This window comes from Meriones unguiculatus, chromosome 3, assembly GCF_030254825.1.
Source record: "Meriones unguiculatus strain TT.TT164.6M chromosome 3, Bangor_MerUng_6.1, whole genome shotgun sequence".
Lineage (NCBI taxonomy): Eukaryota > Metazoa > Chordata > Mammalia > Rodentia > Muridae > Meriones > Meriones unguiculatus.
The window spans coordinates 124,237,445-124,251,498 of record NC_083351.1 but is presented as its reverse complement, the minus strand read 5'-3'; the positions used below and the strand labels follow the sequence as shown (position 1 = coordinate 124,251,498).

At 43.2% G+C, this 14,054-nt stretch overlaps 1 protein-coding gene across 4 annotated transcripts in view; it reads right to left on the bottom strand.

Moving 5' to 3' along the window:
* Nucleotides 1–156: 156 nt before the first annotated feature.
* The window catches only part of Skp2 (S-phase kinase associated protein 2), a 28,227-nt gene continuing 14,329 nt past the window's right edge, over nucleotides 157–14,054 (bottom strand). For 2 of the 4 annotated variants that reach the window (XM_060380489.1, XM_021663836.2), the window contains exons 5-10: nucleotides 13,125–13,259; nucleotides 11,670–11,768; nucleotides 10,596–10,726; nucleotides 6,397–6,448; nucleotides 6,156–6,263; nucleotides 157–1,959 (exon numbers count right to left, since the gene is read on the bottom strand). In XM_060380489.1, coding sequence (XP_060236472.1) covers nucleotides 1,746–1,959; nucleotides 6,156–6,263; nucleotides 6,397–6,448; nucleotides 10,596–10,726; nucleotides 11,670–11,768; nucleotides 13,125–13,259 — 739 coding nt within the window. In that variant the 3' untranslated portion in view covers nucleotides 157–1,745. The other 2 variants (XM_060380488.1, XM_060380490.1) reach the window with 2 other exon arrangements.

Genomic DNA, 14,054 nt, shown 5'->3' with positions numbered 1-14,054 from the left:
TTCATATGTATTATGAACTCATTTTGACAAAAAGCACACATAAACAGGTAGCACATGTGGCTGAAATCTTACTTTATCTGATCCAAATGGCGACCCAAATTGATGCTTTCCTAATTTAATGACTGCAGAAAAAAGGAACGCAAAGTAGTCAAGTACTCGTTTTTATAAAAATGTACTTTATTTTAAAATGAGTCTATAAAAGTAGAAATCACATACAAAAATACAGATTACTGCGACATGTTGGCAAAATAGCTCACAGCTGGACTTGAGTGAGGAAGAACAGATACTGTGTCTGAGGGTGCCTGGAGGCCAGCGCCCAGCCAGAGCCCACCATAGGGCTGGCACTAATGTGTAAACAATAGTTTCAAGTAGTAGTTAGCACTCTTTTAACTACTAGGGAACTGAAGCCTATTCACTCCTGTGTGACACACGAAAGTGTCCTGTAGGTCTGAGCAGTTGAAGGCACTTCCTGTTATCGTAACAGTAAACGTTTTGATGACAAAGTTAACAGAAATGCATTGTGGCTCTGTCACACACCAAAGAGGTAACTGCCTTGATTTTTTTCATTTTCTAAGAAACACAATTCGATCTTTTTGCTTCTGCATGAAGCGGTAAAACACCTGTCTGTTAGCAAGAGGTTTTCCGCCCAGCGAGTCTTAAAGACTTAGGTGAAGTCACGCCACATGGGCTGCAGCTGCGCCTGCGCCTACTTCTCCCGTGTTTCTGATGGCGAGAAATCAGGGCTACCTAAGGAACTTTAGGTCCAGTAACCTAATGGGTAGTTTCAAGCAATTATGTGTAAGAACACTTAAAAGAAGTTCAAGTCCATGATTTCAGAATAATATAAAAATAACTGCAGCGCTAAATTAGGAAGTAACGGCAAACAAGATCAGCACAGAATTCTTCTCCCCGACTTCTCAAGAATGCTGACTAGAATATCACATTTCTAAAACAAAGCAAGCAATCGTAAAAAGCTAAACAATCCACGTAACATAAATTGATTATAAAGTTAAAAAAGCACAATTAGATCTCCTCACCTAATTTAAGATTCGGGGAACGTAGCGCAGTACCTAAAAACATTAAAGCATACTTCATATTAACCTGGCTTTGACGCTTCAAACTACGCTGATTCTGTCTTTCCCCCTGTCTCTCTGTGTTTCTGTTTCTCACTTAGAGTTTAGGGTACATTATGTAGGACCGTATTTCTATTGTACTAACCTGCACACAAAGTTGAAACGTGCGAATTCCCAGAAGACTGCCTCAGACGCTACAAGCCCCTGCTGCTTTCCGCCCAGCCCACCATACACTCGCTAGCTTATTGCTCATCAAAATCAAGTTTTACAAAATACTGAAGAATAATTAAATAGGATAAAAAGTTACGACAAACACCATGAAAATTGTTAGCCTGGGGTAAATTTTAGAGCTTCATTCTAAATGGACTTAATCAGAAGGGCACTTGGAAGTTGGCTCAAATTTTGCTTTAAAAAGCTATTTTGAAATAATAAGCTCACCTAAAATTTCCAAAGACCTTAGGCCCTTAGGCCACAGCACTGACAGAATCATCCCTCTGGTTTTGAAAAAGTAACACTTCATAGTTGCCCCTGGCAAACGGTTCCCTAACATACATGTGGAATGAAGGCTAAGGTAAAAGCAGTGGGAGGAGCAACCAAGGTCTCCGGCTGCTGGATGTGCTGCCTGGTTCCTCGTCTTCAAGGAACAGGAGACAGCACCCTGCAGGAGGCTTGTCACACACAGCTGGGCTTTTGCAGTGTCAGTCGGCACTGGATGCCCCAAATCTCCGGGTTCTTTTTGTTGTCCATGGTTGGCCTTGCGATGGTGGTGAAGTAGGCGCAGTTAATCTGCAGGTGAGGAAGGGCTTCCCTCAGCAGCTGAAGGGTACCATCTGGCACGATTCCAAAAACTTGTAGTGTTTTCAGTGTGGGAATTTCTCCAAGTTCACTGGAAAGGAAGAGACAATTTCAAGACACATGGCAAGGGTTAGACTAGTTATTATAGTCCATTGTTTATACTTTGCATCAGTGTACAAAATGCAGCCTAAAAACATAATTCATAATAAATTATTTAGGGAAACAACACAGGGAAACAGCAACCTGACCCACGTGGGAACAGGAAACAAGGCTGCATGTTTCATTTGAGTGACACCTATGGAACTATGAAATTTATTATTTTTAAGATTTTTTTATTTATTATTTATACAGCATTCTGCCTGCACGTGTGCCTACACACCAGAAGAGGGCACCAGATCTCATTATAGATGTTGATGAGACACCATGTGGATGCTGCAAATGGAACTCAGGACCTTTGGAAAAGCCAGTGCTCTTAACCTCTGAGCCATCTCTCCACTTTTTTTGATTGAACTGAATTTGCCTCCTTTCTCCAGTCTTCATCTACACAGATCTCTGGAAGGGTCACTGTGATGTCAGCTAGTTAAGTGAAAAATGGTAAAAGTAAATGTTTCATTTATGCGACTTGGAACCACCCCAAGATACATACAATTTAGGATTCTTGACATGACTTTTATTTGAACTATGCTCTCAGCAGAAGACACCTGCAGCAACTGATGGTTTCTTAGCAATGGTTCAGCATTAACAAGCCCTAACTGTACCAAAACCCACTGGTGACTTGCTTAAGGTATTCTTTACATGGAATTATATAGGCTACAAATGAAAAAAATGGGGGTACCAGTTTATGGCAGACAATGACTTCTTCTCTACATATTATTAATTTTTCCCTGTTACTGATAGGCTGTTATCATGTTAAATGACATACAGTGTGTTAACAGTGAGATTTTCGGGTCACACAAAAGTGACCCCATTTATCTAAAGAAAACACTTTCTGGTTTGGCGTACTGATTTTTTTTTTTTAAACATAGGTCTGTATGCCAAGCTCCATCTCTCTGATCTGTGTTTGCTCCAGGTTGGGACACAGTGCAAAGTCTCAGGGAGGGAAACATTTACTTTGGGAATTCAGCAACCCCCTCTGGAGATCAATGAGCACAGCAGTGACCTAGTGACCTTTATGTTGTCACAGTCAAAGCTTCTTCAAACAGAGCAGGTTTGTGTTGTCACTTGGCTGCCAAAGCCTCAGCCTTCCAGCATGTTCCATACAGGGTCCAAGACATCCTCTTGAAGGCTCAGTCACTTCATGCCATTCATCCTGCCCCAGAACTACTACATAGCCATTGCCCTAAATGCTTACAGAATCCGGATGGCCCTTTAGTCTGAGGCTGATCTGTGGACGGGCTCCATGGGTCTTCACATTCCTCCTCTAAATGTATGAATGTTAAGATGAACACCACAACATTTAGCGTTTGTTGTGGAATACAAGATGCAGGGTAATTTGGCAAATAAAAGCACTATCTAAACCTAAATGTGCTTGGTCATAAGGGGCAGTGAGAGCAGGAGATCATAAGAGATCAAAATGAAAGTCGAGAGGAACACAGTGCCTTCAACTTCCGGAATGTAGGAACAAATGCAGAAAGGCTGTGCACTGGAGAAGGGGTTACTCATCACCACGAAAGAAGACAGCAACCCCTAGCACAGCTCCTATGTGACAGCCGAGCATTTGAGAACAGGGTCAGACGTGGGAGAATTCAGGTTCTGGGATATCCAGGCATCCAAGCTGTGAGTCATCTGCAATGGATAATATTTAAAAGCAGAAACTAGGTGGGAGTAAGGAAAAGGAGTGATGGCAGCGGAAGAAGCGCTCGCGCAGCAGCATCGTGAGACAGTTGGGGAGGAAGCCTGTTACACGGTACTCCCGTGTCACGTGAGAATGGGGCTGCGGGGGACAGCACACGATCCAACAAAAGCCTACCATCGCCTCCGTGTGCACTGGCCACAACACTGAAGAACAGAGTCACATGCATCTGACTTCACGGTGGAAGAGAAGAGGGGACTGTTTACAAGCCATTCTTCAGTTGTGTAAAATAGGAAGATAATGTCTCTTAGGGCTTTTAGTTCAGGTTTAATAAAAAGGCGTTTTTCATACAAGAGGCCGAGGCTGGATCACAGACCAGCCTGGGGATAAATACTGAGACTCGATCTCAAAATCAATAAAAGACACTTCAAGACTCCGAGGTTTGCTCCTTACCCCATCTATGTAATCCTGTTTCCCTTTACATAACCCCAAAATGCCTTACCTATCGAATGTTAACTCTCAATTTCAAATAAGTTTTCTCTCCAACTTGGGCTTATCATGGAATGAGAAACAGGGAAAACTTATTAAAAAAATTCAGTTGGAGATGAGACCAATTAAGGAAAAAGTAAATACGGCAAAGCCTGCAGGGGTGGGGAACTTGAAGGTTTCGGAAATATTTTAGAACGCTCTCAAAGACTCACACGTTACTTTCACTTTTAAGATAAGACATCAACTACTTTTCAGTGTAGAGGGCTGTTGTGTGGATTGCGTCCTTGAGACACACTGGAATTTCTATTATGAATTTCAAATGCATTAGTTGCTGGAAAGACTCACTGTAAGTATGACACCAATGATTTCAGGGTAAAGGATTTTCAGTATAATCACTAGTATTTATATGATGCTCAGAGAACCATACCGATGTTCAAGGCCAGCATCATCTCGTTTTCATCCTACTCTGCTCTTCTGATGGGAAATTAAAGCCCCTGATGGCCTTACTTATTTAACGATCAGATTTTGACAAGTATTAATTGATTATGAAGAGGTTCACACCTAGGTTGAGCCTCATGCTCTTCAACCACACAGGTTAACCATGATCCCACTGGATACAATCAATCAAAATGTGAGGGATCACAGCCTTCCCCTTGCCTCTGCGAGAGGAAAAGCAAGCATTTAAGTACTGCTTAGCTTTTTATTTTTATTTTTTTTTTACACCAAAGGAACAAAGGGAAGATTCACAGATTCTCTTGAGAAAAGAAACTAGAAAAGAAGCATCTTCCCACGAAGCTGCTCAGGCAGATGAGGAGCCCAGATGGCAGTAATGGAAGAGAGAGAAACCCTTTTGCGTAGACACTGGAAGATCCTAGGAGTTCTGGATGATAGAAAAGGCAAGCAGGGATTTTTATCAGAGTTCCATGCATATGAATTTGAGCTGCAATCCCTAAGACACACAAATAAAGTCATCTTTTTTAGGTAGTATTTTTTCCCAAACAGGATACTAGCTAAGGGTCATGAGACTAGTTAAAAAGATTAACTCAGTCACATAATGACCAGACTTTCTAATTTTACTGAACTCTCTAGAGATTACTTAGTATTGAAATCCATTCTAATCCATTCATTTGAGAAATAACTTTTTTTTTCTCCAAATTCACCATTTTTAGATAGAAGAATTATTACTGACATTCTGAAGGCAAGATAAACAGTTCAACAGTCACATGGCCTTGGCGCAGTAGAAAGGGCACAAGAGCAAGTGTAAGATACTGACCTCTTGTGGGTTTCAGTGAAATTGCATTTATATTTGGTCTAAGGAAGACTGTTCTAGCCCTTTACATGAAATAAGCAATGACTGGATAAGATTCTTAACTTTCATGGACCTACACAATATACCCTCTGTTCAGACAGCATCAGACTTTCATACACACATGCCAATTCCTTACCTTCCTTGACCATCTGGAACACTCATCACTAGAATACAGAACTCTGTAAGCCCAGACACAAGCTTTAAGAATGAACCTGAAATATTTGAGACAATCAATCCCGCTCACACTGGGTGTGCCTTCCATGCTCACAGTGAGAGTGCCTTAGAGGTAAAGCTTCCTTTTGGAAGTCCTTCACATAGTAGGACAGCATTCTAACACCATGATGCTGACAGCCAAATAATAAATGTTACTGAGCTCAAGTCTATTCAGGATTATTCTGCCTGCACACCAGAAGTGGGCACCAGATCTTATGATAGATGGCTGTGAGCCACCATGTGGTTGCTGGGAATTGAACTCAGGACCTTTGGAAGAGCAGTCAGTGCTCTTAACCTCTGAGCCATCTCTCCAGCCCGATTACCAGGCATTTTAAGCAAGCACTCTGTGAACTACTTTGATATTCTTTCTTAAACATTTTATGGCACATTAACATTAATATTTACATTGTGGACATCGATTAGGATGGATTTCACTGAGTGTTGGTCCCTGCTTTCTGCCAGCACAAATGCAAAACATACTTACAGTAGAGTTTCAGGTATTATGTCGTAACACCGGCTGAGGGAGAGGTGTTGGAGGTAGCTGAGTTGGAAAAATTCTGGAAAGCAGTCATTCTTTAGCATGATACTGTCACTGTAACAGAAAGGAAGAAAGAGTCAAACCACAAATCGATTGAGAGGACTCCTGCCTAATTCCTCCATTTGGTTCTTTCCCCATTTCACAACCAACCAACATACTCCAAATTTTGATCTAAAACAAATGGTACCTTAAGTCGAGGCGGACAAGGTTGGGGCACCGTTTAATTAAGGTACAAAGATCTAGGGAAAACAAACAGAGATGACAGTCACTGCTACTGTTCAATAAGGGAGGGGAAAAAAGGCATTTGATTTGTTCAATATCATGCCGGACCTTTGTGGCAAGGCAGTTAAAAGTTCAGTATTACAAAGGGCAGTGTGACTCTCCTCACCATCAACACCTTCCTGCAAAGAAAACCTGGGAGAGCGCCTGGGAATCTATTGTAACTGTTAAAGAAGTGTGAGACCCTGGATAACAGCTAGTTATGGAGCAGTAGGAACTGTCTGGAAAAAGAACGTGAGGTCCCCATTCATGACACCAAACAAAACAACAACCCAACACAACCAAATGCCAGCGCATACAGGCAAACAATATTCCATCAGGGTGTCTCTTCAATTCAGGGAGGGGGAATCATGAATGACTTGTTAAAAAAATGTATCATAACTGTGAAAAAATGAGTTTCCAACTCAAATTACAATCCAGTAAATTGCATATATATTTATGTTTTAAATGCAACTTTCAAGGAATTATTTGCAGAATCTTGGGTTAGATAAGGAGTGTCTAAACATAAAGAAAAAAATACATAACTACAAAAGAAAAAAAAATCTCAAAATTCTACCACTTATACTAGGCATGGTTGCAAACACCTGTAATCCCAGTACCAGGGAGGCAGAGGCTGTAGAATTGCTGCAAACTGCAGACCAGTATGGTCAACACAGCCATTCTAGGCCAGCCAGGGCTGGACAGTGACACACTTGCCTCAAAACATACCAAAAAATCTGCCATGGTAAGTGTTTAGAGAAGTATTAGAAAGTGCTGTGTTCAACTAAGCTAAACAGATTAAGAGGCTAGTAAGTCAAGAGCATAAACACATATTTGATAAGGCTGGAGGAAGAAATACTGAGGACATGGCTTCTCAGGCTGGTGAGATGATATAGGAGAAGCTCTTGCTGTCAAGCCTGACGTTCCTGGAGCCCACAGTGTGGAAGGAGAAACAGACTCCAGCAAGGTCTCTGGTTGCCACACATTTGCCGTGGTACACTTCCCCAGAGCACCCACTTTCTAACGTACGAAAAACAAATGCCAGGAACTGTTCCACGTGGAAAAGAGAATAAAGCACACATACGAACAGCACAGTGTCATCCTAATCTAGTCAACACACACAAACTCATAGGCTTGAAGGATATACACCAGACTTAACTGCGGTGAGGGAGTACTGATATTGTACACTTTGCAGAATTTGCAGGAAAGTGACATGAGTTACTTTGTAAGCAGAAAATAAATTTTAAAATGTTACTTATTTAAAACAGAAAAACTCCACTCAGTGTTTGAGCCTTTAGTCTCATGGCTGTATCTGTAGCCACATTTCCCCCTGTATTAGTTTGGTATTTTCAAATACTTTCTCAACATCCTGATTTCTGGTAGTCACCTAAATTTATGTAGAAACATTTGGTTTCTGCCCTTAACCTGTCCCTTTCCCAAACTCCTTTCTGCTGTAGTACCTGATAGCGCCACAGATCCAGTGACTTAGGCCTAAACCGTCGGACTCACACTTAACTGTTTCACTCACTTTCCGTATCCAGTCTGTCACCAGATCCTGTGATGCCAGCTTCCCAAACGTGCCCAGATCTGATTGTTTCTCAGCACCTCAACAGTTACCACTCTATGTTCCTAACTGTTCTCCCTACTTCACACTCCCCCCACAGCCATTTCCCACTGTGGCACCAGGACTGTTTCAAGGGTAGGTCAGGTCACATGGCTGCATTGCTCAGCATTTTGCACTGATTCTTGCCTTCTGTGTTGGCAGCCTCACTTCTGCTGCCTTCTCACACATTATCTCTCGCATCAAAGGCCTTTGTACTTGTGGTCCAGAATGTTCTTTCTTGCCTAAATAAGAGGCCCTCTTTTTGATCATTACAGCCAGTTCCAGAATGTTCTTTCACAAACTGCTATGTATTTATCTCTCACTCGATCAGACCATTCTTCACAAAAGGTAGTCCCTCCCTGCCACATTCTACCTGTCCACTCTGCTTTACTGTCCTCATATTTTCAACTCCATTCATATCATTTAGGAAGTCTGCTCATCGCAGGCCTGTTTTGCTTTGTGTATCTTTACGCTAAGTTCTGAGAATAACAATGTAATGCTATACTCTGAATTTAAAGGGAAAATGAGGAAGTGCTGTATAGGGAGAGTGATAGGAAATGAAGGTATGGCTGCAGCTTTTACAAGTCTCTGTCTCTTTGAAGTCAGGCACCTGCGATGGTTGCTGTTGAACCTGTGAGTCCTTATACAGAGAGTGGGCTTAAATCTCTGGCCACTCATGAAGACCATTTGTATTAATCTGACAGAGCTTACTTACTATTGAGCCCCAGAGAAGTAGTTTCCAAATACAACCTTAATGTTAAGAAGCATTTCAAGATGTTTGCTTCACACTTTTTTAAGCATAATAAAAACGCTAATAAGCAAATTACCTACATCCAGTTGTGCTAGCACCATACTCAAGATGCCAGGCAGGGCTGATTGGAGTACTGAAATTAATTTGGCCTTGTGCAGCCCAGATAAAATATTAGCTACAGACTGAGCCATGAAGCTGTTAAAAGAAGCCAAAAGCAAAGACATTCCTTTTGCAACCACTTATCTGTACAAATTAGGACTCAGTGTTACTCACACGGCAGACAGCACAGCCAAGTGTAAAGCTTTGCCAGCACTGTGGCTGAGACCCAATGACTTCAAATGCCTGTGTTCACCTACACTGTCTTTTCGACTGAGTTAGAGAGCTGAAGACATAAATGTGAACTTATTAGCCGGCCTCTAGCAGGATTCTTTTACCTTAACACTGCTGACGTTTTGGGCTGGCCAACTGCTGGGTTAATTATTCTGTGCTCTGCTCCGTTCAGCAGCATTTCTGGCTTCTCACCACTAGGTGGCAGCAGCACCCCTGTGCTGAAAATGTCCCTTGGCAAAGACTGCTCCTAGATGAAAGGCACTTCTCACACAGTCATCCTTTTGTATCGGAGGTCGGATGATTCCAGGATCCCGTTTGGATGCCCAAATCCAAGGACACGGAAGCACTATGTATACCTTCTTGTCCTCATACAATGTAAATGCTGAGTCGTTCTACTCAACTGATCAGTAACTCATGCTAACAAATTATTAGGTGCTCAAAACAGATGCAACTTCCCCCCCCCTGAATATTTTTGATCTGTTACTGGTTGAATCTGGATTCAGAACCCATGGATATAGAGGGCTGACTTTATTGCATTACCTACTTTTACATTGGGGTTCTGCATAGTCATTTTGATTATTAAAACTAGTTCTGGGACTAAGGAGTTGGCTTAGTGAGTAAAGCACTTAACTGTAAGTACGAGGACTTGAGTTTGATCTGCAGCACCTATGTAAAAATAACTAGATGAGATGGCTTTCACCTGCCACCTCAGGACTGGGCAAGGAGATTCAGGAGGATCCCTTGGCTTGCAGGTCAGTCTAGCAAAATCAGCATGCACCAGGGTCAATGAGAGACGAGCTGTCTCAAAAAAATAAGGTAGAAGGGCTGGAAAGATGGATTAGTGGTTAAGAGCACTTGCTGCACGGCACTCAGGGAGGCAGATCTCTGTGAGTTCGAGGCCAGCCTGGTCTACAAAGCGAGTCCAGGACAGCCAGGGCTACACAAGAAAACCCTGCCTCGAAAAACCAAACCAAACCAACCAACCAAACAAAGCACTTGTTGCTCTCGCAAAGGACAGGAATTTGTTTCCCAGAAACCATGCGGTAACTAAGCAGTCTGTAACTCCAGTGCCAGAAGGTTTGACAGCCTCTTCTGGCCTCTGAAGGTACTGCATACATGTGGGATACATTAACAGAAAAATAAATAAGACAGAGAACCACTAAGGAGGCTTGGTGACCTCTGGTTTCCAAGTATGCATGCACGTGCGACCACACACACACACACACACACACACACACACACACACACACACACACGTTGCTTTCTGGACTCACAGCTTGATTCCAGGTCAGGAGCTATTTACCGTTACCTAACTCTTCTGATGAGCAATTCCTCTACTGAAGACACACCATCATGTGCACTAGACTAAGGGGACAAGAAGGCCTGCCATAAAGCGAACCCGTCACTGGTGAAGCCTCAGTGGCCCCAGCCTAGACGCTCTAACCTGTTTTCTGGAGGTTCTTTCGGTAGCCACTGAGGTTCAGCTGGGTGATGGTTCCCGGTAAATGTGCCACAGCCGCTTGCACATGCTTTTCAGTGAAGTCGAAGCACCAGGAAAGATTCAGCTCATCCAGTCTGCGTGAAGGAAGGGCAATGGGAAAGCATGAAGGCAGCAGAAGGAGCGGGGTGACAAGCTGCTTGTGCATGCGCACACGCACACACACACCACACTGTAAATCTAAATGTGTTACCACTCCATGCATAGACCGCCTGTTCTGTGTTGTTCATCTGAAGCTGCACTCTCTCCTTTAAACCCCTTTATCCTGCCGGTTACTGGGGGACCTGTGCTGAGGACCTAGCAAATACTCTCCTTCTGGCAATGCAGGCTGAAAATGGTAGCCTGCACGTTTCTTTCTCAAACCCAGCTACATTGTCAAAAAAGCACGGACAGCTAGCGACTCAAATGTTTTATAAAACCCACAGAACGACCTCTAATAGAGAGACGGATGCTATGACTATCCGTTTCATCCAGTTCTCTCCTGCCACAAGATCGAATGGGTTTCAAAGCCAACGTTTAGCTCCCCACTTTGCATCTCTGCTGACTGAATACAGCGCTGTATGTTTTGTCTGCCTCATAGTATTCTGATCCAAAGGCAATTTACCTTTGACAGATCACTAAGGAGACAGATACAAATGATGTACCAGAGACCAGGAGATGGTTAAAACAACTAACATATACACATTTGGTATTGTGTGTTCTGTATTCTAAGTCTCCCCTCAGCAGTGCCTGTATATTATTAAAAACGTAAATGGGATCGCCCATATTAAATATGGCTAAGTTAGACAGAAATCAGCCACACTGGTAAACCCATTCCTCCATTTCCCTTTAACGATAGCAGAGAGAAGGGATCACTGTCCACATATCCCGCTCTTACAAGCAGACTTGGAGTTTAGCTTGAAAGTCTGTGTGGCAAAGAAACTACCCCGCACAAGCTAAGAATGCAGCACCACGTACCCAGGCGTGAAGCTTGAACTGCACTCGATACGAGCTCCAAGTGAGAGCTCGGATCTTTCCTACCTGGAGCAGCTGCTTAGCAGAGTTGCCACGGCAGACTCAGAAAATCCAGAGCACCCACAGAGGTTTAGTCGCAGCAAGTTTTCATTCTGTGCAAGGGTGCTAGAAAAGAGAAAAATGCCAGAAGGAAAAATTACACCAATGGTGAGTCCTTTCCTGTAGCCGCGTGCGCGCGCCTGTGTGTGTGTGTGTGTGTGTACACAAGTGAATATATATAATTATAATTAAGCACAGAAGCTTGTGAGTCAGAAGTGAACTTAAAATCCATATTTCACTGTCTCTGACAGAGCTGAGTGATTTGCTTCGGCTACTCGTCTGCGAACTGGCAAGTAGCATTATGGTGGGGCTGGAGACAAGGTTAAATGACCTAATGTAGCAAAGAGTTTTCGAAGTACTTGTAGCCCGAATTGACAAGCAACCTTACAAGCAACCTCAACAAATGTATCTTTTACACTAAAAGGCTTGTCTTCCCTGTCTTAGGGAAGCTCAGTGATGAGGAGCCATTTTTCTGGAGTTAAATCTTGGTTTACTTTGGTTTAACCCTGTAAACTCAGACAAACTATTCAGCCTTCGTGTGTGCTCGTTTTCACATACAGGGGAAAGGATGAGAGCTTACTGCTTGCTATCAGAATTAGGCTTGGCTTAGAATCTGCCACGTATCTGCTACCTCTCTTGTTCCATTCTTTACCTCAGACCTCATCATATGTCACCTGAATAGCGCAGTGGCCCAATTTGTGTCTCACTAACAAATGAATCAAATGCATGTCAAAGTGACATGGCTCCTCCCCATCACACCATGCGTCATGCTTCTTGGCCTCTTTGTAAACTACCAGAGTCTCCACAGAAGGCCATCATAATGTAGCCATGCTTTTCCTCATCTCCCTGATCCCATGCTCCAGCAACTGCAGCTACCAGCTTCTTAGGAGTTTGGAACAGCAGCAGCTTCATGAGGCTGCCTCCAAAGCCCTGGTGCTTTGGAGATCTACCTAGATATCGGTAATGGCCAGCCACCAGTCACTACTCTGCGAAGGCCACCCTCCTTAAATTCAGTATGTTGTCACATAACCGCCAATGCATTTGATAAACACTCTCCCCTGTAATTATCTGTCTTACCCATGAATGAGGCACAGACCACATACTGCTTGGTTTTCATCTCTTTCTCCTAGAGTAGGGTCAGCCACATGGTTAGCATCCAAATGTCTGCTGTCTTGAAAATCCTAGACAGTTCTGGAAATTCTGTATGTCCTTCCGGACATGAATATAAGGACTCTGTAGCCATATACAAGAAACACTACCAGATGTAGCAGTTGTCTTTTTTGTTTGTTTGTTTTTTGAGACAGGGTTTCTCTGTGTAGCCCTGGCTGTCCTGGACTCAGTATGTAGACCAGGCTGGCCTCGAACTCACAAGAGATCTGCCCATAACAACTGTCTTTATGACACACTTCAGGTGCCACTCACTTGACAATAGGATCCGAAAGCTGCAGGCCTTCCAGGCTTAGATTCTGCAGCTTGGAGCACTCCGACAGAATCCCGAGGAGGTTTGACACGTTTATAACAGAGTTTGACAGGTCCATGTGCTGTACACGAAGAGAGCTGAATGCAGAGGAGAGAACAGAGGCCTTGGGTAACTCACACAAGTACATTCCGATGTGGACCAACCCCTTCCTGTCCCCACAAGACTAAATACACATTTTAAATATCGAATGAAGACCTGGTCATAAAACAAATTGCTTCTGGCTAATTCCCATCGTCATTCATTTTGAAAATTCAAGATTTGCCAAGTCCAGATGTTGCTGCCAACATGGTCTCAGTCAGAAAATTAAAAGGTGGGAATGAGGAGAATGAGCTAGGTTTATGTGCCCAGGGAGTGGGGTAAGCCTATGATGACTCCTAGCTGCTGCTGAGGGCCGAATGGGTGAGCAACAGTGTTTACTACGAGAAGGAGGACAGTGGAGAAACCAGTTTTAATGGGAGGCCATGTTTACTTTTAGATATGCTAATATTGAAGTACTCAGAAGTTCAGGTGTAGAAGCCTTTAGGTAATCAGAACTAAGAGCTTTGAAGTAGACCAGGCTAATCTAAGGATTTGAGAATCCTGAGCAGAAGGCGGACACACAGGGCACAGCTAGTCTGAGAACAGCATGAGAAGAAGGACAAATCCTGGAGTAGACACAAGGAAAGGCTAAAGAGGAACAGCAGTGGGAGGAAAGAAAAGCAGTGGGGACAGGAAAGGCTACTGGAAAGAAGGGGAGGGGACTAGAATGGAGAAATGTTCTACTGTCTTTAGCTTGCTTTTCTCTTCCGTATCTAGCTATTCTTCTCAGGCATCAGATAGCACGAAACCTTAGCATTCCATAATTTGCAGCACCAGAGAAGTATTTTTTCAAA